The sequence below is a fragment of the Anser cygnoides genome, chromosome 2, assembly GCF_040182565.1.
Source record: "Anser cygnoides isolate HZ-2024a breed goose chromosome 2, Taihu_goose_T2T_genome, whole genome shotgun sequence".
NCBI classification, from domain to species: domain Eukaryota; kingdom Metazoa; phylum Chordata; class Aves; order Anseriformes; family Anatidae; genus Anser; species Anser cygnoides.
Window position 1 is genome coordinate 3,361,681 of NC_089874.1, and position 24,214 is coordinate 3,385,894.

The 24,214-nt window shown below is 42.6% G+C and overlaps 1 protein-coding gene across 1 annotated transcript in view; it reads left to right on the forward strand.

Annotated features, from left to right (window-relative positions):
- The window catches only part of OBSCN (obscurin, cytoskeletal calmodulin and titin-interacting RhoGEF), a 162,382-nt gene that overhangs the window by 100,404 nt on the left and 37,764 nt on the right, over nucleotides 1-24,214 (forward strand). The window contains 16 exon segments of the mRNA XM_066991378.1: nucleotides 436-702; nucleotides 1,727-1,993; nucleotides 2,659-2,925; nucleotides 3,742-4,008; nucleotides 5,154-5,426; nucleotides 5,983-6,249; nucleotides 8,222-8,488; nucleotides 9,057-9,326; nucleotides 9,834-10,100; nucleotides 11,081-11,347; nucleotides 12,200-12,466; nucleotides 13,162-13,434; nucleotides 16,969-17,235; nucleotides 19,272-19,544; nucleotides 20,796-21,068; nucleotides 22,791-23,078. Coding sequence (XP_066847479.1) covers nucleotides 436-702; nucleotides 1,727-1,993; nucleotides 2,659-2,925; nucleotides 3,742-4,008; nucleotides 5,154-5,426; nucleotides 5,983-6,249; nucleotides 8,222-8,488; nucleotides 9,057-9,326; nucleotides 9,834-10,100; nucleotides 11,081-11,347; nucleotides 12,200-12,466; nucleotides 13,162-13,434; nucleotides 16,969-17,235; nucleotides 19,272-19,544; nucleotides 20,796-21,068; nucleotides 22,791-23,078 — 4,320 coding nt within the window.

Genomic DNA, 24,214 nt, shown 5'->3' on the forward strand with positions numbered 1-24,214 from the left:
CTGTGCAGAGCTAAATACATTTTCTCAGTCTCTTACTTTCAGGGTAATTGTAATCTCTCTCCTGCAAGTGGCCTGCCCTAAGAGGGAATCTGAACTATTAAAAATCCTGCTGGTTTTCAGGACACATCTTCAGCAATCAGAAAAACGTGTTGGCTACTTTTATAGTGGGGAAAATGTTCCGCTATTTTTCAATCACAGATTGGATTAAGTTAGTATACCCTTTGTGGCAAATGTAACTTCTTGAAATCAATTTCTTCTTGTTCTGCAGATATTCCTATTACCTCCTATGGGGAAATAGCTTTGTACTTTAAATCTACAGCATTGAGATTCACAGCTATCTGCACATAAGCTCTTTTGGTGTTTCCATTTTCTTTCTACTTTCTCTTTCCCAAACCCCAACTGCAGTATGTTCCAAGTTATGTTTCTATTTTATAGCCCTACCAGCACTTTTTAAACAAGAGCTTCAGAATACCGAGGCAGAAGAAGGTGGTATGGCAACACTGAGGTGTGAGCTTACCAAACCCAAGGCTCCAGTGGAGTGGAGGAGAGGCGATATCACTCTCTACCCTGGTTTGAAATACGAAATGAAGCAGCAGGGCTCCACTGCTGAACTGGTCATTTATGACTTAGAACTGGATGATTCAGGAGAGTACACCTGCGACTCTGGACATCAGCAGACAACAGCTGCAGTAACTGTACATGGTAGGCGGAGTACTGATCTCAACAGAGATGAAGTGAAAGAAGCATCTCTTAGTATTCTCTATGGATATTTATTTGTTTTGCTGCTGGTCCATGCCGTCTGACCCTTGGTCAGGGTAGAAAGGTTTTGCTTGCAGTATCTGGAGTGATTAATCATCATCAAAGCAATTTAAATGTGTCACGATGTCAAAATGTGATGAACCTTCCTGCCCTATGAGTGCAGGAAGTGTGGTCGCATGTGGGGTTTTAGGAAATGGATAACAGAAGATAGGCTAGGCAGCCTGATCCTTTTGGGTTGTTGATTGCTTCACTAGGCATGAGAGATGCATAACTGGGAATAATGCCTGATTGGGGTGATAAGGGATGCAACAACTGGTGGACAAATATTTTTTGTAACATGTGAATGTGCTGTATTATTACTTGAGGCTTTCAGCCTCAGATATAAACTTTGAGTGCAAACACCTGCATCCACATCTGTTTTCCTCAGCCCCTTCTACCAACCTGAGCAAGATATAGCCTGAAATCTGTACTTCTTCCATTTATCACTTTAATGTCACCTCTTAAGGCACTGCCTCTTCTTGCATTTTGAATGCTAACTTAATCTTTTATATGTTGGTAGAAGTTTTATTTGGGGTGTGTTGGGTAGGAAGGAATACTCTTAGCTCAATATTGCAAACTCAGAGACTTATATTGAGGAACAAGGGTTCAAGTAGGAGAGAGCACGTCCCACTGTGTCCTGGTGGTCTTTGACTAAAGCATCCCTAGCTGGCACAGAGAGATGTCCACAGGAAAGTCTGACTACTTCAGGCGGCACACCAGGACGTTCTGGGGACCACTCTTTTTTTTCTAACTTCACCGTCTGTCCTCAGATCTTGGTTCATATAATGCTTCAAGAAAGATGCTACCAAGAACGAGAGCAGCAGGATTGTGGAATCATTAGAACAGGCTGTTTCTGCAGAATGATGGTAGGACTGGATCCTTTTTGGGCTCTAACACTCTTAAAACACTTTCCTCTCAAATTTTGCAGCACTACCTGTCACATTTAAGCAACCCCTTCAAAATAAGGAATCAGAGGAAGGAAGTACAGCTACTTTCTGCTGTGAGCTATCAAAACCCAGTGCTGCAGTGGAATGGAGGAAAGGAGGAGTGGTGCTGCAGCCCAGCCAGAAGTATGAAATGAGACAAAGGGAATGTCTGGTAGAGCTCTTAATACATAATCTCAAATTAGAAGATACAGGAGAATACAGCTGTGATACTGGGGATCAGGAAACAAAGGCATCTTTAAATGTAAAAGGTATGTGGCATGAGCTGACTCAAAAAGCAGTAGATTTCGTCTAACACAAGGCAACATTTTGAATGTGATTATTCTGAACTACATATTCTTTTTTCTTTATAAATATTTTCATTTTCAAGAATGGAAAAGAACGATGCTTTGTTCTTAACAGTGCTGTATTTAAGTCTTGGGCTCTAAGAAGAAATACTTTCTAGCTTTACAGCTGGAGAGAAATTAAAGAAAGAATAATGCTTTAGCATAACTTCTGGATATTTCACATGATATGTGATTTAAGTATTTCAAAAAAAGATTTTCTTGCAAATCCTGGAATGAGACTGACGACGACCTTCCTGATCTGTCAAGGCTGTCCACAGAGTTTTCAACTGTTTTACACCTGAGATCTTTGCAAGTTCAACTGAAGAATAAATCCAAGAGTTCAACCCTGGGAAGGATTTGAGTCAAGGAGCAAAGGAAAGAAATGTTATAAGTGCAGATGGCTGCTTTTGATGCAGAAAGATCTGCTACTAGCTCCAGGCAAATTAGAAAACATGGATCCTGCCTAGGAATCTAGCACTTGCAAAGAACAGTATCTTGTTCCCCCAAGTATCCAGCTATCTGTGCTGTCCAGGACTTAACTCTGGCTTGAATAAAAGCTTCTATTCTTTGTTGTTTTCTTTTTCCTTTAGCCCTACCAGTTCTTTTCAAAAGGGAGCTTAAGGACAAGGAGGTTGAAGAAGGAGCTGCAGTGAAATTCCAGTGTGAGCTGACAAAGGAAAATGCGACTGTGGAGTGGAGGAAAGGCACCATGGAGCTCTTCTCGTGCGCCAAATATGAAATTAAATTAAGTGGTTGCACAGCTGAACTTGTGATCCATAATGTAGAACCAGAAGATGCCTCCGATTATACATGTGATACAGGAGACCAGCAGAGCACAGCAGTCCTCCGAGTGAATGGTTAGCATTGCATCAAAGTGGAACAGAAGTTCAGAGGGATTTGTGGAACTGTGTAGATGGTATTCTGTTATTTGTTGGTGAATCAGGCCCCCCAAAAGTAAGATAAAGAGGAAAGGTTTAGGAGGTGCCCAGTCATAAACCAAAATACAGAAAAGATGATCATATGGGACAGAATTTGCAGAATGGCTATTTACGCCTGTAAAGCACAGTGCATTGGTCCATTCCTTGGATAATGGCAAAACTCTGCATCATGGGGGTGTTGAAATTCTAGTAGATCTCTATTTCTGGCACTTAGCATTTATTGCTTGTTCACTTGGATCAATATCTAATTATAGGGCATTTACTAAAAGCATTTTAAAACACCTACTGCTTTCAATTTTTGTAATGTCCTTCCATGAAGATCCTGAGAACATCAAGTTTAAACAAACCAGGAGTAATGTCTGTGATTAATTGTCAACTGTGAAGTGTTTGTGGTTGTCTCTGACTGTTAGGTGGAACTTGTGGCTTTGATCTAAGCCACAGCATTTCAAACTCTATCCTGTGGGCTGGATCTGACCCAGGAAGCAGCTCCTGCCTCAGTTGTGAGTCCTTTGCTTGCTTTATATTCAATTTTCTGATCCTCTCCTTGTCTGGATATATAGAATTTACAAAAGAAAGAAAAAGAAGAAGTTGTTATAAGAATCATATAACCACATAATGCAAATTTATTCTGCAGCTTCAGACCCTGGGTGACTTGTGCTGAGTTGTCCAGACCTGGGCATTCATTTGTACATTGAAGTCAATGTTCATGTGTTAATTGTCTTTTGCACTTTGCAGCCATCAAGCCCCAGCTGAGGCAGCAGCTGAAGAATGAAGAAGTGGAAGTGGGAGGAACAGCCAAGCTGCGCTGTGAGCTTTCCATAAGCAAAGCAGAAGTGGAGTGGAGGAAAGACGGAGTCCTGCTTCAGTCGAGTTCCAAGTATGAAATGTGGCAGCACGGCACCCTCCGTGAGCTGCGTGTTCACCACTTGGAGCCCAGTGATGCTGGCGAATATTCCTGCAAGGCTGGAGATGAGACGACCTCTGCAAAACTGACTGTGAAAGGCAAGAGATGTTTCCTGGGGCAGGGGGATTTTCACTTTAAGTTACTAAGGTTTTACAACATAGTTGATCCTATTGTGATAAATGCACACAGAGTGCAGGAAGGGCATCATGAAGTAGTGTAAAATGCTATGGTGTAAGAATGTACAGAAGCAAAGATTCACTTGGTGGTTAGGGGAAGATAAAATTTTTGATTCAGGGCTTGAAATATTTGCTTGATATCATGTGCATGTGAGTGAACAGATGGTTCATCCATCCTTAGCTTCCAGTCACATGGCAGCTGCCCTAATGTTATTGCAAACAGAGCTTGCATTCAGGTTGGACCACTAGTTTGGAACAACCACCCTACAGGCTCGTCCGTACTATAGATACTCTGCCTGCTATGCCCAGCTGCACCATTTTTCATGCAGAGTGACCTCAGTTGTATAAATAAGTACTGTGTTTGCTCAGGTGGAGACTGGGCTGCTTCTCCTTCAGTATTCTCCATCAGGTTCAGGGTACAGCTTTTGCCTATTGCAGGCTGTCTTTGTGATCCCTGCACGTCTCTGCAGGTGCCCAGCTGTCCTAGAAGCAGGACTCAAGCAAACCAAAGCACAAATGTCCTGTGCTCCCACTAATCCTGTAAGACGTGCTGAGAGCACCATGCCATCCACATACCCAGCCAGTTTGAAGCACCAGCACAGAGTATTTCTGTTTGCAAAAAGGTAGCAGAGGGATCACTTTTTAATGTTATTCTGTGAAGATATCTAAGTGCAAATGTAACAAATTTCAAAATCCTGCATTTGGAATCTGGCATTCAAGCCTTATTCACCCAATTACAGTATCAAATGTAATTACAAAAATCAATATGCAGTGCATCTCCGAGACAGAGCAAGCAATAAAAGCACTAACAGAGATACTGGCCATATTGCCACATACACTGACAGCAGTCAAACAGCAGAGTTTGAAAGGTAATTTAAGAGGCTGTGTTATCTTTGTCCTTGGAGGTATTTAGAGCTCAGCTGGACAAGGCTCTGAGCAATCTGCTGTGAGCTGGCTCTGATTGGACCAGATGAGTGCCAGATGTCCCCTCCAACCCATATTATTCTGTGATTCTGTGATTTGATCCATGTTTTTCCTGTGTTGACTACTGACTGGGCTGTTTGCAGAGCCTGACGTGACCATTGTGAGTGGCCTAAAGGACATGGTGGTATTCGAAGGGGATGATGTCACCTTTCAGTGCCAGGTTTCTCATGAGAATGCAAGGGATGTTGAATGGAAGCTACAGGATGTTGCTCTGCAAAATAATGAAATGAATGAGATCTCAGTGGAAAAGGGAAAGATCCATAAGCTGACGTTAAGGAAGGTGACAGACCAGGACATTGGCACTATCGCTTTCCGAGTGGGACCACATGTGTCTACAGCAGAGCTCACAGTAAAAGGTAAGGAGCCCTGTGATGTGCTGAAGAAACAAGATTGGTGAGAACAGGTGACGTTTTGTTTTTGTGTATGCTAATAGGAAATGTAAGGCCATTGTTCACTTCTTGTTAGTTCATGTTAGTAGGGTGCTTGTTCTTCAGAGTGCACATGATGCACTAATGTGCTTTCATATGGTGCAACCACTATGGATCCAAAGTGGAGAAACCACCAGTTCTGGGGTCCTGAAACTGTGTTTCTTTCTCTAAACACTGTTTTCCAGAAATTCTCGGTCAAACGTTCTTCTCCTTTCCTTTTTGAAACTGTTGGTCTGGTCAAAGTCTCTATTCCACCTGAACTGACCAAAACATCTCTAAAGTTTGTGATTAGTGCTTCCAGTAACTTCACAAAATATTTCTGAGTGTGTTTCATCAGAAATCCATTCACTTGTTTTAATGTCCCAGAATATTACACAGAAGTTAAAGTATATTTTAATACTTTACTGTTCAGCTGTAGGTTTACAACTGTAGAGAAACAGAATAAAGATGACTGTAAGTTCCTTTACTGCATTTGTAATTTCAGTGCCACCTCCAGTCTTTAAGGAGAAATTACAGAGCACAGAATTGCAGGAAGAAGAAACTGCCACCTTCCACTGTGAGGTCTCCCAGCCTAATGTTGCAGTGCAGTGGAAGAAGGGTGCCCAGGTGATTTCCCCAAGCTCCAAATATGAAATCAGGCAAGAGGGAACAATCCATACTTTAAAGATTTATCACTTAAAACCAGAAGACTCGGGTAAATACACCTGTGATAATGGAAATGAGCAAACGACGGCCACTTTAACTGTTAAAGGTAGGTTGTTTTGTTTTAAGATGAGAAGCTTCTTCCACTTTCTTGGCTGAGTATTTGTGAGAAGGCTGTACTGTCCTTGACTTCAGATCTGCTTTACTGACATAAAGCATCTGAGTCCTTTTGCTTTCTGAAGTCCAGTAGTTCCAAGCATAGTAACTGCTTCCACAATTCTAGACCCAAGGTCTTCCTTTTTGTCACTCAGAAAAACAAGGCTGGAAATAAAATTAGCGTGACACCATTCTGATTCTCAGGCATCTCTGTCCTTTGAGCTGTGTTCCCACCTGGACAAATGGTGCTCAAGAATCAAAGTGCTCATACTTACCTGGGCACTCAATTCCAGGTGAAAAGCAGGGCACCTAAATATGGTTAGTGCCTAAGGTCTTAAAAATAGGTATAAAGTGCCACTATGTCCATTTAAAAAAAAAAAGAAAAAAAAAAAGAAAAAAAAAAGAAAAAAAGAAAAAGAAAAAAAAATCCACCCTGCTACAAACACAGTATTAATGGGACTTTTTGTGAGACAGAAGATCAGCTGAAATAAAAAGGAGACTGGAAGTTCTTGTGAAATGTCATCTTTTGAAATATTCCTTGAGGACATGTTTCCCATGAAGGGCATGCATTTAGTCACACTAAATTCAGAATCCAGTGATGCCAGAATATCTGTACTGTAAGCACGTCCTCTGATGGTGGCTGGCCTTTGTGTCTGTGTGTGTGGTCCCAGCCATTCCAGCACTCTTTGAAAGAAACCTCCAAAATCAGGAAGCTGAGGAAGGTTCTACAGTCACCCTTCATGCTGAGCTCTCCAAACACAATGCACCAGTGAGGGGGAAAAAAGGTTCAGTCTTACTCCAGGCCAGCAACAAGTATGAGATAAAGCAAATGTGCTCTGCTGTGAAGTTATTCATGATTTACAGCTGAAGGATGCTGGAGACTACATCTGTGACTCTGGCGATGAGCGAACTATGGCATCCTTGGTAGTGAGAGGTGAAAAAAGCTGTCACTTCACCTTTTAGGGAGCTCTAGGTTAGTTTAGATATTCCATATGAAAGATTCAGGGACACTATGGCAGGAAGTCTGTTTCTTTTTTTGTAGTAAGGGTTCTCACTCAACGGTAATCGAGTCTAACAGACTAGGTCTCCACAAAGCTTTTCTGTCAAGACATTATTTCTCCGCACTCCATATTTCTTTCTTGGCTCCAAAGAGGCATAGGGCTGGAGGAGTTAGCTGCACAGTGGGATGCCTTCACTTCAAATGCCACTGTACAAAAACCTTGACTCAAGCTATTGTCCATCTGTCCCACAGAATACACCATCCACTCCTATGTCACCTGCAAGCACCTTCTCATCTTTCTCTTCTATATACATCTGCCACCCAGTTCCTATAAATGCACTTCTACAACCCCATTTCCTTCCCTTATTAATCCCATTTCAGCGTTATCTGTGGAGCCACCACGGTTCTTCTAGACAACTAGACTTGAGAAACAAAAGTTCTACACATGGCACATTTTAAATCAACCTACCAAAACTCTGTCTTGACCCGTCAGTTACATTTCAGTGCAGAGACATCCAACTTTCATTCCTCTTCTGGGTCCAGCTTTCAAATGAGAAGCATTGTAGAATGATATTTTTCTGTGCACCCTCATAAATACCTGGGAACTTAGATATCAAGCATAGGATTTTGAGTTGTGGCTTTGGTGTACCCATTTGGAGTTACATGCCCTTAGATGCTCAAGAGTCCATATCTGTGACCACTCCTGTGTAAAGTGGAACATACTTCCAGAGGTTGTCAGGGTGTGCAGTGCCCAGTGATTCTTGAGTGTTTAGTACTCCTGGAAATCCAACATTCTCTCTCATTCCTAGTTTGTTTTTTAAAGTTTTAATCAAGATTGGAATGGTCCTGCAATTTCACTAAATGCAAGACTTAGTGACACAGTCATCAATGAAGCAAGCTTTTCCTCTGATTTCTCTTGGCTTAGCTTTACCAGTAATCTTCACGCAACTGCTCCAGAACCAGCAAGCTGAAGAAGGTGGCACCGTCACCTTGCGTTGTGAAATCTCAAAACCAAATGCCACTGTGCAGTGGAAGAAGGCTGGGACAGTGCTGCGACCAAGTGACAAGTACAAGATGCGCCAGTCTGGGTCTGTGGCTGAGCTAACGATTTGCAACTTGCGTGAAGCTGATGCTGGGGAATACATGTGCGATACAGGGGACCAGCAAACCACCGCAGTTGTGCACATGAAAGGTAGGGCTTCACGTGGGAAAAATGTGATACGGAGATCGTTGCTATGGCTGTGGCACACAATTAAGTAATTTGACAGCTAGACATTGTCCTGTGCCCAGAGAGATTTCAGAGACAAGGGTGATTTCAAAGGCATCAGAACTGCAGCAGTTATTTCTAGAGAATCAGAAATGGGTCTTCAGTCAATGGTTTAATGTTTAATGTCTTTAGTCAATGGTTTAATGTTAACGTCACCTACTAAAATCTGTTGACAATGTTTCCACAATACATATATTGCATATAAATGTTTCTATTATTTAAATACACAATATAGTATAACATGTATACTTTTTAGACTATCATATATATGTGCATAATACATATGCACACATACGTGCATACATAATACATCTGTAAGACTAACATATCACACTATGCATACCCATGCATGTAGTGTTTCGTGCCTTGTGGCCATTAGTTCTTTCAAATAATACAGTACTGTCAAGAATGAGCATAACAAAATGTTTAACCTAGGAAAATAGGAGGCATCACTTGAAAGTAGATATCAAACTCTGTTGACCTTTCCATAAAGAACCAGCAGCAACCATAGTGGAGATGCTGAAGGACGTCACTTCATATGAAGGAGAAGATGCAGTGTTTGAATGCAGGCTGTCACGGGAAACAACTCAGGATGCTCAGTGGTTCCTGGGAGATGTCCCCTTGCAATCCAATGAAATGAATGAGATCAGAGTCCAAGGGACACGTCACACTTTGATCCTGAAAAAGGTGACACTAGAAGACTGTGGGCCTGTCAGTTTCAAAGTCGGGCAGCATACCTCAGAAGCGCAGCTAACAGTCCAAGGTGAGCAGCTTCCTAGAAAGAAGGGTTTAGGAGCTACTGGTAAGCACTGCCGATATTGCCTTAGCTTCTGGTGGTGTGTATATGGGAGCAGGGGTCTCTGGAAATCTCGGGAGATTCAGCTAACCTAATTTAGGCATTTAGAGTTAGACATGCACATCTGAGCTAGTCATTTTAGACCTTTTAACAGCCTGTAGAGTGAAGCAGACATCCTCTGAGAACCACCCAATTTATCCTAAACCAAGCATCTAATTTATGTCAGAATCAATGCTGAAGAATGTCAAGAATATTCTCTGAATTAATTTCCCACTTAAGATGTTTTCAGATATTTGCCAGATATATAGCCTTTCATTAATTTCTATAGAATGATTTTGAAAGGTTGGCCGTCAATACTTATCTTGTTTGTTGCCCTTTTATCATGTTCAAAATACAACTCTGGGCACTCAGTTCTGATCTGGGGCAGTGCTGGATTCCCCACTTGCAGCAGTGTCTGTACCGTCTTCCCCACAGTTCCTCCAGTCACCTTTGTAAAGGTCCTCCAAAATTTGGAGCTGCAGGAGGGCAGCACGGCTCACCTGTGTTGTGAGGTGTCCCAGCCTGACATCTCGGTGGAGTGGAAGAAAGGTGCGTCTGTGATCCACTCCAGCCAGAAGTGCAGCATCAAGCAGGAGGGGAACGTGCACACGCTGGTCATTCACGATTTGAACCGTGAGGACTCGGGAGAATACAGCTGCCACACGGCTGATGGGAAGACCACGGCCAGGCTGGAAGTTAAAGGTATGATTTTCTCTTTGCTCAGCAGTTGCAAGACCACAGTTGAAGGAGTACATTCGCTTTCTTGGAGCTCCCCAGTACAAGAAAGACACTGAGGTGCTGGAGCAAGTGCAGCAGGGGGACTGGAGAGCATGAAGTAGGAACAGAGGGAATGGCCTCAAGTTGCGCCAGGGGAGGTTCAGGTTGGAAACGAGGAGACATTTCTTCTCAGAAAGAGCAGTCAGGCGTTGGGACGGGTTGCCCAGGGAGGTGGTGGCGTCACCGTCCCTGGGGGTGTCCAAGGAAAGGTTGGACCTGGCACTTAGGGATATGATTTAGTGGGGTGGTATTGGTAGGAGGGAGGTGGTTGTACCAGATGATCTTGAAGGTCTTTTACAACCCTAATAATTCTCTGATTTTAAGTATAAGGAAAGGGAGGGGCAGCTGGCTTTGTTCAGCTTGATGAAAAGCAGAGAAGGTTGAGGGGGGACCTCATGGCTGTCTGCAACTACCTAATGGAGGTCTACAGAGAAGAGAGGGACAGAGTCCTTGGGGTGCCCAGCAAACAGATGAGGGGCAACAAGTACAAGCTGCATTAAAAGAAATTTGGATTTCTTTTGATTAGGAAGGTAAGGAAAAAAAAAAAACAAGCAGCCTTTCACAATGAAGGGGTGCTCATTTTCTGGACTTCAAAAATGAGTATTGAAGTTAGGTGGGAATTCTTTGAAAAAAAAAAGAAAGTTTAGGATATGGGGAAAGAAATGCAGCTCCTGTAGAACTGATTTTTTTTCCTACTGGTTAACTGCTCTCCCTCCTCCTCCACCTCCTCTGTCTGGTTTAGAACTAGACAACCCCCTTCAGGTAAACACAGCCAGAATTGTGCATGAACTTCATGAATGGCATTACCATTCCAGTTCTTACCGTACTTTAAAAAACAAAACATTTCTCTGTTTTCTATTTTTGTTTTGCCTGTTTGTTCCCTTTCCACCATTCTCCCTTTCAAGCCCTACCTGTGCTTTTCAAACACTGGCTGAAAAACGAGGAGGTGGAGGAAGGGCGCACAGCCGTGCTGCACTGTGAGTTGACGAAGCCCAGCGCACCCGTGGAGTGGAGGAAAGGAAATACCGTGCTGCACTCAAGCGACAAGTACGAGATCCGGCAAGAGGGGACACGTGTTGAGCTCTTCATCTACGATGCTGAGGCTCAGGATGCTGGGGATTACACGTGCGACTCGGGGGATCAACAGACCACTGCGTCACTGCAAGTCAAAGGTAGGAGAAGCCTTGCCTGATGTCAGAGAAGTTACAGCTGTGGCTGCCCTCCGTAGGTTTCAAATGGAAGTTTAGTCACTGAATTGCTCTGTATCTATGAATTTCAGCTATAGGAGGGGGTTTGATCCTCAGTCTGCTCTTTAAAGAAGAATATAGTGTCTTCTAAACCCAATCCTCAGTTGCAGTTTTGATCTCACTGTGGAAGTTGAGAGCAAAACTGCAGCTGCTGTGAATGGAGAGTACATACAGGAGAAAAAAACTTGCTTGCTGACAGTCCTGGCAATAAGAGACAGGAATATTTCACCTATACCTAAACCAGGCCCATTTTAAATGAAGCCAGTATGGCTATTTGTGCCTGAGCAGCCCAAGATCTGTGGCTCTTTGTCTTTTTCTAGTGGCTATGCTACAGGATTTTATAGTTCTATTCATTTTATACTGAATGCTGTGTATTTTAACTCAGACAAAAAGATCATGCTTCTAGATCCTGAGCTTAGCCCCCATAACCAGCATTTTGCTCAGTGTGTGGTTTCAGTGATTCAACGTTCAAATTGGTGTCGCTGGCAATTTTGTACCTCTAATTGTTTACATTGAAAATTGTGGTTATGCGCACATGAAGCCCCTTATACAGCCCATGACCTCTGCCAATCCTTTACGGGGCAGCAGTGTTCAACTTCACACCAGCAGCCCCATGAGTGTCTGCTGTGGCACAACTCAAACGCCCTGCTCTGGGCTTGGCATTCCCGACTCGCAAATTGTGGTTCAGAAACACGGGGAATGCCAAGCTGGAGAAAGGAACATGCAAGTCACTCACCCCTGACCACCGTTACTATTGTGGATGCTTCTCCACTGTAGTACTACCCGTGCTGTTTAATGAAGAACTGAAAAATGTGGAGTCCGAAGAAGGGGGAACAGCTGTCTTGCACTGTGAGATCTCCAAGCCAGATGCCCCAGTTGAGTGGAGAAAAGGAGGGGTCATCATTCAGCCCAGTGACAAATATGAGATGAAGCTGAAAGGCAGCATTGCCGAGCTGATCATCCATGGCGTGGAGCCTGAGGACTGCGGGGATTATACCTGCAGCACTGGATACGAGATCACCACAGGTTCTGTATACGTGCAAGGTAAGATGAAACTTGGGAATGCTCTTATTTTGCTGCCTGAATTTCTTACAAAAATCTTTGGCAGTAACTGCCCAAACTTGTCACAGACGCAAACGGTTGGAACTCCATTCATTTCTTCCCTGATTTCAGTGAAGATATAAACATTTACATTCAGGCTGGGGTTGGATTAATGTGTATAAAATAAAGTAATTCGAGGTAGTGACTGTACTGTGCACCAGAGGAGGCGGTGGTACTGCTTAAAAACATTTCCTTGGAGGAACTGTTATAAAAAATAGTGAAATTCTCATTATTATTCATTATGGCTTCTATCATTGTTGATACTTGTATAACTTTTTTACTGTACTAAAAATAAATATCCCGTTTAACTCTTAAGCTACCTGTCTGCCTTGCACTGCGTACAAATGTCAGTGCGGATGGCTACAACACACAGGACAGCCAGGAACTAGTAATGGAATGGTGTCCTTTCAGTGAAACAGTTTTTGCAGACACACACTGCCTTGCAAGTGGGTGATGGATAGAAGGCATTTCTCAATCCCTTAAAGAAAATTTAAGCTCTTTTTTTTCCCAGAACAGCATTGCAAGTTCAATTCTCCTGGACAACTTGCACTACTGCCTAGGTTAGTTCTACAGGAAGGAACTTGTGTATGTTTATGCTTGTGTTTTCCTTTGGCACCTTCTCTTGCTCTGTTATACAGAAGAAGAAGCAGTCATAGTTTCTGGTTTAAAGAACACAGACGTCTTTGTGGGTGAGTCAGCCACGTTCACCTGCGAGCTCTCACACCCGGGCGTGAAGAACGTACAGTGGTGGCTCGACGGATCTCCCCTTCACAACAACTTTGTGACTGAAATCTCTGAGCAGGATGGGATAATCCACACTTTAACCCTAAATGATGTGGCGTGCCACGACTCAGGCACTGTCACCTTCAGAGCTGGGTCTCTTATATCTTCTGCTAAATTATTAGTCAAAGGTATTTAGTTGTTAGATGGACAAAGATGGCCACCTCTGGAACTGCTCAGTGCACTAGCGCTTCTGCCTTCCTGGCTACCCTTACTAAATCTCTCCACAATTCTTCTGTGGCATGATAATCCTGCAGCTCTCCACTTCTGCAAGTCACCCACGCTCACTCCAGAAGTCTTGTAGGTACAAGCACGTCAACTTTTTTCAACTTTTTGAATGGTTCATGCGAAGAAGGGCTACTGCTTTCACTGGACTTCTCAATGGAACTGAACATACATAGGAGAAGAAAGTGCTTTCACCACTGTGGTAGTGCCTGATTTTTTATCCCTCTTCAACATGTTTTTATAATACCACAGAAAATTGTGTGGTTGAAAATTCACAGAATTGATCACTGTGCTGCTCCATAGCCTTGTTACTGGTACTGAGCTCAGCATATTCCTGAGACAAGACCTTGTGCATATATGCTGATGGCTTCAGAGCTCACTCTGGAAACCAAATGGTAGATGACGTTGCAGTAACCCAGTAAAAAAGTAGGCCTCATTTGTTGATTGCCAGAATACTAATGGTCATCATTGTACTACCAAAACCTTGTCTGTTGAATGAATATTTTTCTCATTTGGTAAGGGTAGCCACAAACTGCAAATAACACTGAGATCCAGACCTCATGGTAAAGCAAGCTGCTTCCCATCCAGCCCATTTATAGCCATTAGGAAAAGCTGTTATTTATCAGACAAAAGTAACAGTTATTCCTTGCTTGGAAAAGGGATTTTTATATATAAATATATATGATATATTGATATGAAGGGTTAAGCATTGTATATTAAAATCTACCCCCAAGCTATTCACCATAACACAATTGATCCACAATATGAAATTGAGTCAGGGATTGATGTCTCCTTCTCTATCTAATGTGTCCCTTGTACATTCAGAAAATGTAACTCTATGCAGAGATAAAATACCAAATCATTTTTACTAATATCAGAATCATGCAACATCGAGGCAACGTGTAAAACCCACAAACCCCATGTCTGTGTGTATGACTTTTGAGTTTCATATTTCCCGAGACAGAATTTGGTTCCAAGCTCTCTAGGCAAAGAACTCTACTGGGCATGAAGCATAAACTAAAGATAAATGCATCATGAGGTATTCTACTCAGCCAGATAAAGGGCTCCTGAGAAGTTTCCTGAAATTTCACAGAGTCACAGAATCGTTGATATTGGAACCTCTGGAGATCATCTTATCCAACCCCACAGCTCATGCTACTACACGTGTGTGGATATTTTGTGCTTCCATTAAGGCAAGATGTGAACATGAATCACATTAGTATATGACTATCATTGGATTAGGATGAGAGAAGTATTTAAAAAACACCCCAATTACACTGTGCTCAGGAACACTTGATTTAGCAGGAAAGTAAAAACTAGTAAAATTCTAACTGTGCTTGTACTAAAAGCCACTTTCCTGCACTTTATTTTGGCCAGAGATTTAGAAATAGATCTTTCTTCAAATTAGGCATATTTCAGTCTATCTTTCTATCCATGGTTTGTTCTTCATCAAGGAACAAGTTGTCTTTCAGTTCCATATGCTCCATTCTCATGATGTAAAGCATGCTTATAACTGAAGATATTTTATAATAAGTGAGATCTTAGGACAGGTTCTTCAGCCTTCACAGTATCACTGCCCTAGAACTGCATTCATTCAATGGCCCAGCATGACGACATCTTCATATAGGGGAAGGTAGAAAATGGGACAAGTTTGAAAGAGCTGCAGCCTTCTGACCCCCTTGGGCAGAGTGAGAATTACAGACCCCAGTGCAACTCTTTGGCTCCCAAGGCCCAAGGAGCTTCCTGCTGCTCTGCAAGGGCAAATAGGGCCACCAAGATCTTATCCCAGCAGTGGGACAGTGTGATGGGGCAGTGGAACCAGGACACCTTCCTTCTCCAAGACCACAGGTGACATTTGCTGCGAGGAGCACGTCTGCATCTTATGAACTGGGGTGGTAGTGTACTCCCCTGGTTGCAAAGATACCTTCTTGCTTCTTCAGTCCTGGTGTAGCAAAAAAACTCCAGGATCTGCCATTGATCTTCCTCTCCATAAACACACAGACAAGACACACAGAGTGGTAGAGGGAGACTTAGAGAGCAGGAGCAAGACTTGCAACAAGTTTCTAAGAGACATAAGTAAAAGTATCTCTGCTTCCCAAGGTCTGCCAGTAACATCCCAAGTCCTCCACCCAATGCACCAGTTTCAAGAGGAACATTCCAGGCAGAGATCCAGTGTAGTTTTTTCTAGCCAGTTTGTGAACAGAACTATTTGAAATTTAAGGGTATTTATTAGCTTTCTCTGACTGCCATCTTTTTATGTCCCATTGTAGTATCAGTAGCCCTACCAAGACTTTAAGGAGCTGATGTGGTTCTGCTGAGAAGGATACTGCAGAGACACTTCACTTTTCAGACACCATTGAGATTTTTCTTTTCAGCATATATATTGCAGTTGTATGCAGGTGGTCCAATTTGACATCTCAGGAGACACTCCTGGGCTGCTTTGGAAGCTCACAGGATTTTGAGGTTAGATGTATTTACTGTCCTGAAGCTGCCTTTCAAGAAGCAGAAATAGTATTTTAAAAGAAAGACACCGATTGTTTAAAACAACCTCATGGATCTCACCATCTTCAGAGGAGCTGCCTATCCAGCTGCTCCCAGCATTTTGGGGGCTCTCAGTTTGAGACTGCAGTGGTTGGCAGGTGAGAGTTCAACAGGTTCACACAGCTGAGTTTCTAGATCACCTACTGTAAAGGAAATAGCGTATTATTTTTACCCAAATTATGTCTCTTCTACAGAGGAACACATAGCTAATCAAAATACAGAGTACCCCTCTCCTGTGAAGTGCCCTTTTTAATTACAACTGACCTGGAACTTTGCTCCCCATACTTCCAAAGACATCTGACACGTAGCCATCACCAGCACAGGACAGGAATGAATATCTGCATTTGAGCATTGCATTTCTTTTCAATGAGTGGTTGCTGTCTGCTCATACAGAAGGAGCCTCTTGTAGCGCGTGGCATTTTTTCGTGGCTGTGAGGTTGCACATCACAAGGAAGCACCCTCAGCATCCCATCCACTGCACTCCTGTCTCACACCTGCACTCCTGGCACGTTCTGGGAAGCAGAAGTGGTTCGCGCTCCCTGCTTCCTAGTCTAGATGGTGTCAACCGTGCTGGGAGGAAAACTAAGCCTGGAGAAACTCCCAGCAGATGCTCTGTACAGAGGTTCATATTCAGAGCTATTAAAGTGCTGGCCTTAATTGTCGGTGGCCCATGCTCCAACATGATAATTGTATTATAATGTGCCAGTTTTGCTTCGGTCCTGCTTGATGCTGATACAAACACAGACTAAACTGCTAATGCCCAGTGTGCCCGGCCAGCTTCCTGCTTGCACTTTCACTCTGCTTGCTTCCCATGGGCTCTGTGCTTGACAAAAGTCTCTAAGTTGCTGTTTCCATGAGGATGCACTAATGCATGTCCTTCCTGACGTGTTGGTTGACAGATCCAACCATTGAAGTGGTCAGTCCCATGCAGGACATAACTGTTGATGAAGATGGCACAGCAGAGTTCATATGCCAATACTCTAGGCCAGTGCACGCCATATGGAAGAAAAATGATCAGGAAATACATGCAGATGGGCAGCGAGTGATTATCGATCATGACTGGAATGTAAGCATGCTAATAATTAAACCTACGGTACCAGAAGACAGTGGCATCTATTCTTGTGAAGCTGAAGGCACTAAAGTGATGGCTGCACTTGAAGTTCAAGGTGAGGTCTTCCAGCCAAAGAGGAAGACTATCATGGCTTCCCAATAAGAGGTGGAAAAATCATGGCAGCATCTCGCAATAAGTGACACGTTAGAACCCACTCTTTGGTGTTCACTCCAGTGCTGATAATGATGCTAAAAGTAGTTGGGAGTTAATGGGAATTGAATATGAAGCTGCAGCATTTCGTTGGAGCTTAGTTCTAATTACTGCTCACTCATTACACCACTTATGCATCACACCTCTTCTACAAGGAACCGGATTTGGCTGCAACATCAGCGCAATGGGATGTGTCCTGCTGAGTTATTGTGGACTCCCAGACATAATGTTGGCCCAAAGCAATAATAAGAATACTTTTTGCCGTTACAGAATGATTTTTACACTCAGTATGCTCTAAAACTAGTAGCTAATAGAAGGTGTGAAATTTCTTTTTATGGCTAAGCTAAGCTATCATGTTGTTTTACCTGCTTCAAATACCAATTGGTTGGGAAATACCTTCTCATTTGTAATCAGCATTTGTAAGGGAAATTTGTCCTGAGAATCAGCAAACAACAAGGTTAATAATAGGTTTATGATTTTCTGTTGATGTCTCTTTTTTTTTTTTCTGCTGTTTGCATATGGGATTCTTATTTTCAGTCACCGGGTGAATTAGTTCAATCAGCAAGGACAGGGGTTCTGATTTGATTTCTGAATTGTCAAGTTTTGTTAGGCAAAATTATGCCTTTTGCCTAATCAGAGCCGTGAATATAGAACAGCAGCGTATTATTAACTGTAGAATTTGCTACATTGATAAGCACTTTCCATTTTAGGGATTTAAAAATATATTAATGAATATAATCTAAAAACATCCCAGAGGAGGTTGAGGTAGGACCTACAATTATCTGCTTCTCATAGTTAGAGAAAGTAGTGCTCCAAAAATACACACAGGAACAGCTTGGCTCTATCCTAACAAAATTATACTTTCTCCACGGATTTACCAAACCTTCATTGTCCTCCATAAGTACGAATACCATAAAATATAGACCTGTTTTAGTTACTCGTGCATTTTTTTTAATTAAGTAATTTGGCATTATTTTTTACTTTGTTTAGAACAATTCTATGTAATAACTATAGAGATCCTAACAAGGAATGTCTCAGGTCATTGGTTTATATTATGGATCATAATTGATATGACTATATATATGACCATTGTAGGGTATCTGTGTAAACTGTATATACCTAACTGTGGGTTCCCACTGCTGTGCATATAATTCGTCCATTTAGTTGGTCTAACAGAAATTATATTTTCAAGCACCATCCCATGCTTAATTTTGCATCAGGCTGGCTGCTTATGTGCAAATACCAGCCAATGCATGCAGCGACTGTGCAGGCAAATGGAGTGTGTAGGTATGGGCATGTTTCTGAGCACACATATAACCACACATGCATGAGAAAATAAAGCTAATATATTATCACAGAGCCTTTATAATAATTCACAGATTTGCTATTCAAAATATTGTTAATTTAGATTTTAATTCTTTGCGTGTTTCCTAGAAGCAGACTTGCAAAACATGTTAACTCCAATGACAGTCACTATAGCTTTGCCAGCTGTAATATCCTCTCATGCTTGCTTTGCATGACAGACAGAAAGGTTGCATTGTGAGCTGCCAGTTGGTTCACATCTTCCCAGCTCTGGTGATAATCTTACTGCCTGGGAGATCTGGGGGAACGGTGCCTGTTGTGGGACAAAAGGACACCGACATTTTTTCTTTATTTGCCAAAACAGAAGTTGGGCTTCTGGAGGAAGTTTAAATAAAATGCTAGAGGTCCCAGGGGTTCATCATTATTTTTAAACCATCTCACCGGTTAAAATGTTTTTAAATATAGTATTGTGTTACAGCCTGGTTGGAAATAACAGCTAAGCCTTCAAGCACACTTTATCACATCCCCGCGCTTTCCATCAGCTTTTCAGGAGTGGGAGTCATCCGGTGCTCCGAGGCTTGTTGATGCTCAGCTGTGCATAGCAGCCCACTAATGCCCTTGGGTTTCCTTCCTTGCTAGCCAAGAACAGCATTGTCCAGGGCCTGGAGAATGTGGAAGCAGTGGAAGGAGGAGAAGCCCTGTTTGAATGCTACCTTTCCAAGCCCGAGTGCTGCGATTACAACTGGCTGATTGACGACGAGCCTGCCAAAACTACAGAAAACACTGAGATGGTTTACTTTGAAAATGGGCGCAGGCATCTGCTGCTGCTGAAGAACCTGACTCTCCAGGACAGCTGCAGGGTGACTTTCACGTGCAGCGACGCCGTGACCTCAGCCTTCCTGACGGTGAAAGGTAACCGAAACAAGTGTTGCATGGGGAGGCTTAAACTTCTGGTTGGACAGGGCAAATGAACCAGGAACATATTACGAAGGGCAGAGAGGAAAAAGGCATAAGCTGCTTTCTTTTCATGTGACTTTTCTTCCCACACAATAAATGGATGATATTTTTAAAATGTCCTTTTTTTTTTTTCCTTGTTCTGTATGCTATGACATGGATATAAGCAGCATCAGCTGGCAGTTAACAGCAAATGACTGTCTTACAATTGTCATTTTTCTGCTGAGTTGAATTGTGTTTGTATTTGAATCAGAGCTTCAGAGATGAGTTATATCAGCAACAATATTATCTCTGTATCCTAGTATTTTATGCTATTACACTGAGACCCCAGGGGATCAGAATCCCTTTCAGAGAATCACAGAATCATCTAGGTTGGAAGAGACCTCCAAGATCATCTAGTCCAACCTCTGACCTAACACTAACAAGTCCTCCACAGCATGGTTTCTTCTTGCCACGTGTCCTGTCAGTGGTAAGATGCTCTGGGAGGGTACAAAATGTCATGTAAGGTGCCAGGTGTAGTCTTATCAGGCTGTAGTTGCTCAATCCATTCATTCCAGCTAATTGTGAGGAACCACCTGATTTCTTTACAATTCTTAACAAAGCCAATTGTCTCTGCACTGCTGGCTTATGCATTTTCCACTTGCATCGAGGCATCGGGAGCATGAATCAGCTTGGGTAACTCTAAGCAAATCTGTGAATTCAGTAAATCCACTTGTCCTAGATTCCTGCTGTACTTTGTAGGGAATTGAGGTATGTTCACAGTGTAATTCAAACCTTCCGTGTGATGAGTCATGCCTTGCAAATACCGATATCACAGAGATACAGAATCCTACGGGCAAGGAATGCACTTCTCCACATTTTCATGGCAGTGTTCACAAATCGCTCAGTAAGGAGAACAGACAAAAGCAGACATTTCAGATTTGTGAATTCAGATACTGAAATGCCCTGCAAGTTCCCTTAAGTAACTCCATTGTATTTTTCTGCTACTTGGAAAAGAAAGACATTGCTTAGTTGATTTTTGCTCCTGAAAGTTTTGGAAAGTTTCAGCCCCCAGTGATATCATCTGTTCTAGTGATACACATAACCTCTCTTTTAATGATCTCCTTGGTCTCTGGGGCCTGACTGTCCAGAGATTCAACACAAATATTCACACCATCTCTTACCTGGTTTTGTTGCCATAACTAAGGGTCTAATTATTTTCATCCATAGGATGGCGCCTGAAGATCTTGCAGCCTCTCGCTGATGTGGAAGTCTCTCTGGGAGAGAAAGCTACATTTAGCTGTGTTCTAAGTGAAGCTGTGCCAATTAATGAAGTTACCTGGTATATTAATGACATGGAGATCCAATCAGATGAGGACTGGGAGGTACAAGCAGATGGAAACAAATACAAACTTATTCTGAGAAAAGCTCAACCGCATCACTCAGGAGAGGTGACCTTTGCTTCCAGGGAAATAATTGCATCAGCCAAGTTATCTGTTATAGGTAAGTTCATATGTTGTGTCTGATGTTCTAGCCCTGTGGCACTTGAAATCTCAGACTTTGGCATTGAGCTACAACCTCAAATTTTCTAATCTTTGTACTGATTTTTTTCTCTTTGCCTTCCATGTCCCGAGGTAGTGTTCTTTGTCTGAGAAGATGCTTCAGGGCAACTTGTTCCTTGACCAGAAACAATTCAGCCCATCAGCATAAAATTAGATCAGGCTAGTGATGATAGAGATGTTCACCAGCTTTCTTTAACTGCGGTCCTCTGTAAAGTGTAACACAATTGCATGGAAATGAATTTACTCAGAGTTCAACACCACATTCAGCAAACCCGTGGGCACAGGAAGGAGCTGCACTGGAGTGCATGTGGAAAAACTTATCAAGGGCTGCAGAGAACCCTATGAAGTCTGCTTATCTACTCAAGTGCAAGGCAACCAGTATTCCAGATTACTGTGTTGCATATTACGATCTTTATGTGGCTGAAATCCATAAGATTCGCACCTCATACTTCAGAGATAGGAGAATGAGAAGCTCTTGGAGTACTTTGCAAGTGGAGAAGACAGTAGTTGCCAAAATCGCTTGCGGAGTTTGTTAAACAAATGGTTCGACAATATCCATTCCAGCACCCAGAGGCCTGGCTCCTTCCCACAGGGGGGTAGGTCAGTCATCCAGCAATGGTCATGCCAGCACAGCCCCAGGGGTGGTTATGAGATAACTGCAATGTGTTTTAGCTGTACGCTGTACTTGAGACGTTCAAGAGCCACTGACTGACCATCCCTTCTTTAAATTATTTCAGGTAGCCTGTTCTGTCCCTCTCATGAGTGCTGAGACTTGAGAGATGCCTGATATCTTCCATTGAAAACAGTTTCACGTTATTTTGGGCATTTACACTTTAAGAATTGTAAAATGGTATCCTCGTGAACTCCTGATGGCAGGTTTTGTAGATGAATTTTGGCTGAAAATATAGAAAATAGTTCTCTATTATGTGGGAAGAAAAGACTGTGGTGTTCAAAATGAAAGAACTGGCTGCTTTATCTTTAATTTATTGGTTTAGTACATGGTGGCAGTTTGTTTACTTGGTAAATGCCATGAACTTGAAAACTGTAATTATTTCCAACTTCTAAGCCAAAGAGTAAATTAGATAAGGAACATTTTCCATTGTACTGAGTATGATTGTCAGTAGCCAGCCTGGTAGGACACCACGGTATTCCCATTATGTATTTTTTTGTTAATGCCTGATGCTACGACACAAACAGCAATTACACAGAAATTAAGTGATTTGCTCTTGAAGTTATTTGAGTTACTCTGTAGTCCAATGGTAACCTGATGGTTCAAGGCCGGACCTGAAGCGAATAAAATCGAGGCCCAAATGTACTTGAAACTTTCAGCCAGATTCGTTAATAACACACATAGTATAGGGTCATCTTTGTTTTGAACTGAGTGGGACAAAGCAGCAGGAAAAGTATCACAATAATATGTGACATTAAGTGTCTGAGAGGGCACCTGGAAAATAAGTTTGTTGTTAGCACTGTAGATCAGTGCAGGAGAAGCCAGTGCACAGGTACGTCTGAGTCATGGGCATGTACCCCTCAGCTTTACAATGAGACAAATAGTGAATTTGTCATGCTTCCTTTTCATTGCTTGTAGAAAGCTCTTGGATTGTTTTAATATAAAGCAATATTGTTCATATCATGCATCACCGGACCTCTGTTGTGCCTCCAGCCCACCCTGATCCCCCTGAAGAACCAGAGGTTTTAAGTAAGAACAGTCACTCTGTAACTCTGTCTTGGTACAAGCCGCTGAGCGACGGTGGTTGCGACATCCTAGGCTACAAAGTGGAGAGGAAAATCCCAGGTATTGGCTGGCAGTCATGCAGCAAGGGCATTATTCCAAACACGGAGTTTATCGTGGATGATCTCACCCCAGGTGAACCCTACAGATTCCGCGTCTCGGCTCTAAACAAAGTCGGGGCCAGCGAGCCGGTGCACTTCCCTCAAATGGTGCAGCTAGGTGAGAAAGGAGAGATGCCCCCACGGAGGACTGCAAGCTGTTGTAGGCCTGTTTCGCATGGCATGTCTGCTTCTCCCGTTCCAGGTATCTCCTGGAAGAGTCCACTCTGCAACACCTTTCAGTGCTTTGCTGCCAACACAATATAGGAGAAAGAGCTTGAAAAAAAAAAAATAATAAATTGTTCTGGGCTGCCACAAAGCAAAACCTGCTGTGCTGCTAGTACTCGACCTTTATTTTCTCCAACCTGCATCAAGCTGTCTTGCAGCCTGCACTGCATCCATGTGTTTTCCGGTCGCCACGAGTTTCTTTTCTGGTGGAGTTCAGATGGAATGCATCAGAAGGGGCATGCTGGAATGTGTTTGGGGCAACCAAGACCCTGGTACTGATGCCGTGGTGGGCAATGTTGTCTTCTTCACCCATCTTCCCCTCTCTTTACATTATTTGCATATCTTTTGTAATAACCCCCACAAAGGAGTGCTGGAGAACAGAGTTTCTTTGCTGTCTGTTGGTGTATCTTTGGAAGTGGGATGCAGAGCCACTGCCTCAATCTTTCTTTTCTTGCAACTCCTTCTGTGATAACCAAATGCCCAGCAAATTCCTCGAAGTGAGAATAACGGTAATAAAAAAAAATCCTCTTTTGCTCTTAAGCTCAGATACTCAGTGATGGTTTTGCAACGTCTTTCAGTGCGTCAGCTGGACCCTGGTAACTCTGCATACGCTCCCTTTGTCTACAACAAATCCAAGGTATTTTGGGCAATGGTTCCCTCGCCCTGCTGAAATGAGCAGAGGGGTGGATCACACTCAGATGTGTGCTGCTTGCAGGAACTTAGCCGTGTGCTGAGTCAACATCTGCACGTTTAAAGCATTTGTCTTCATTTTGAGCCTCAGTGACGTACAAACAGCAATTCATTTGCAAGCCAAAGTAAAGAAGACAGATTTTTTCTGAGATATTCTTTATGCTTTTTGTGATTTTTTTAAACTCTTCCTAAACTAGCATAATTTTATTTTTTTTCCCTTTCAACACTTGGATGAATGCATCTTTTAATAATCTATTTTCTTTTTTATTCTTCATATTGTTTCTTCATTTTTTCACTTCTAAACATTAAGATCTTCTAGGATCTGTAGGACTGCTTGAA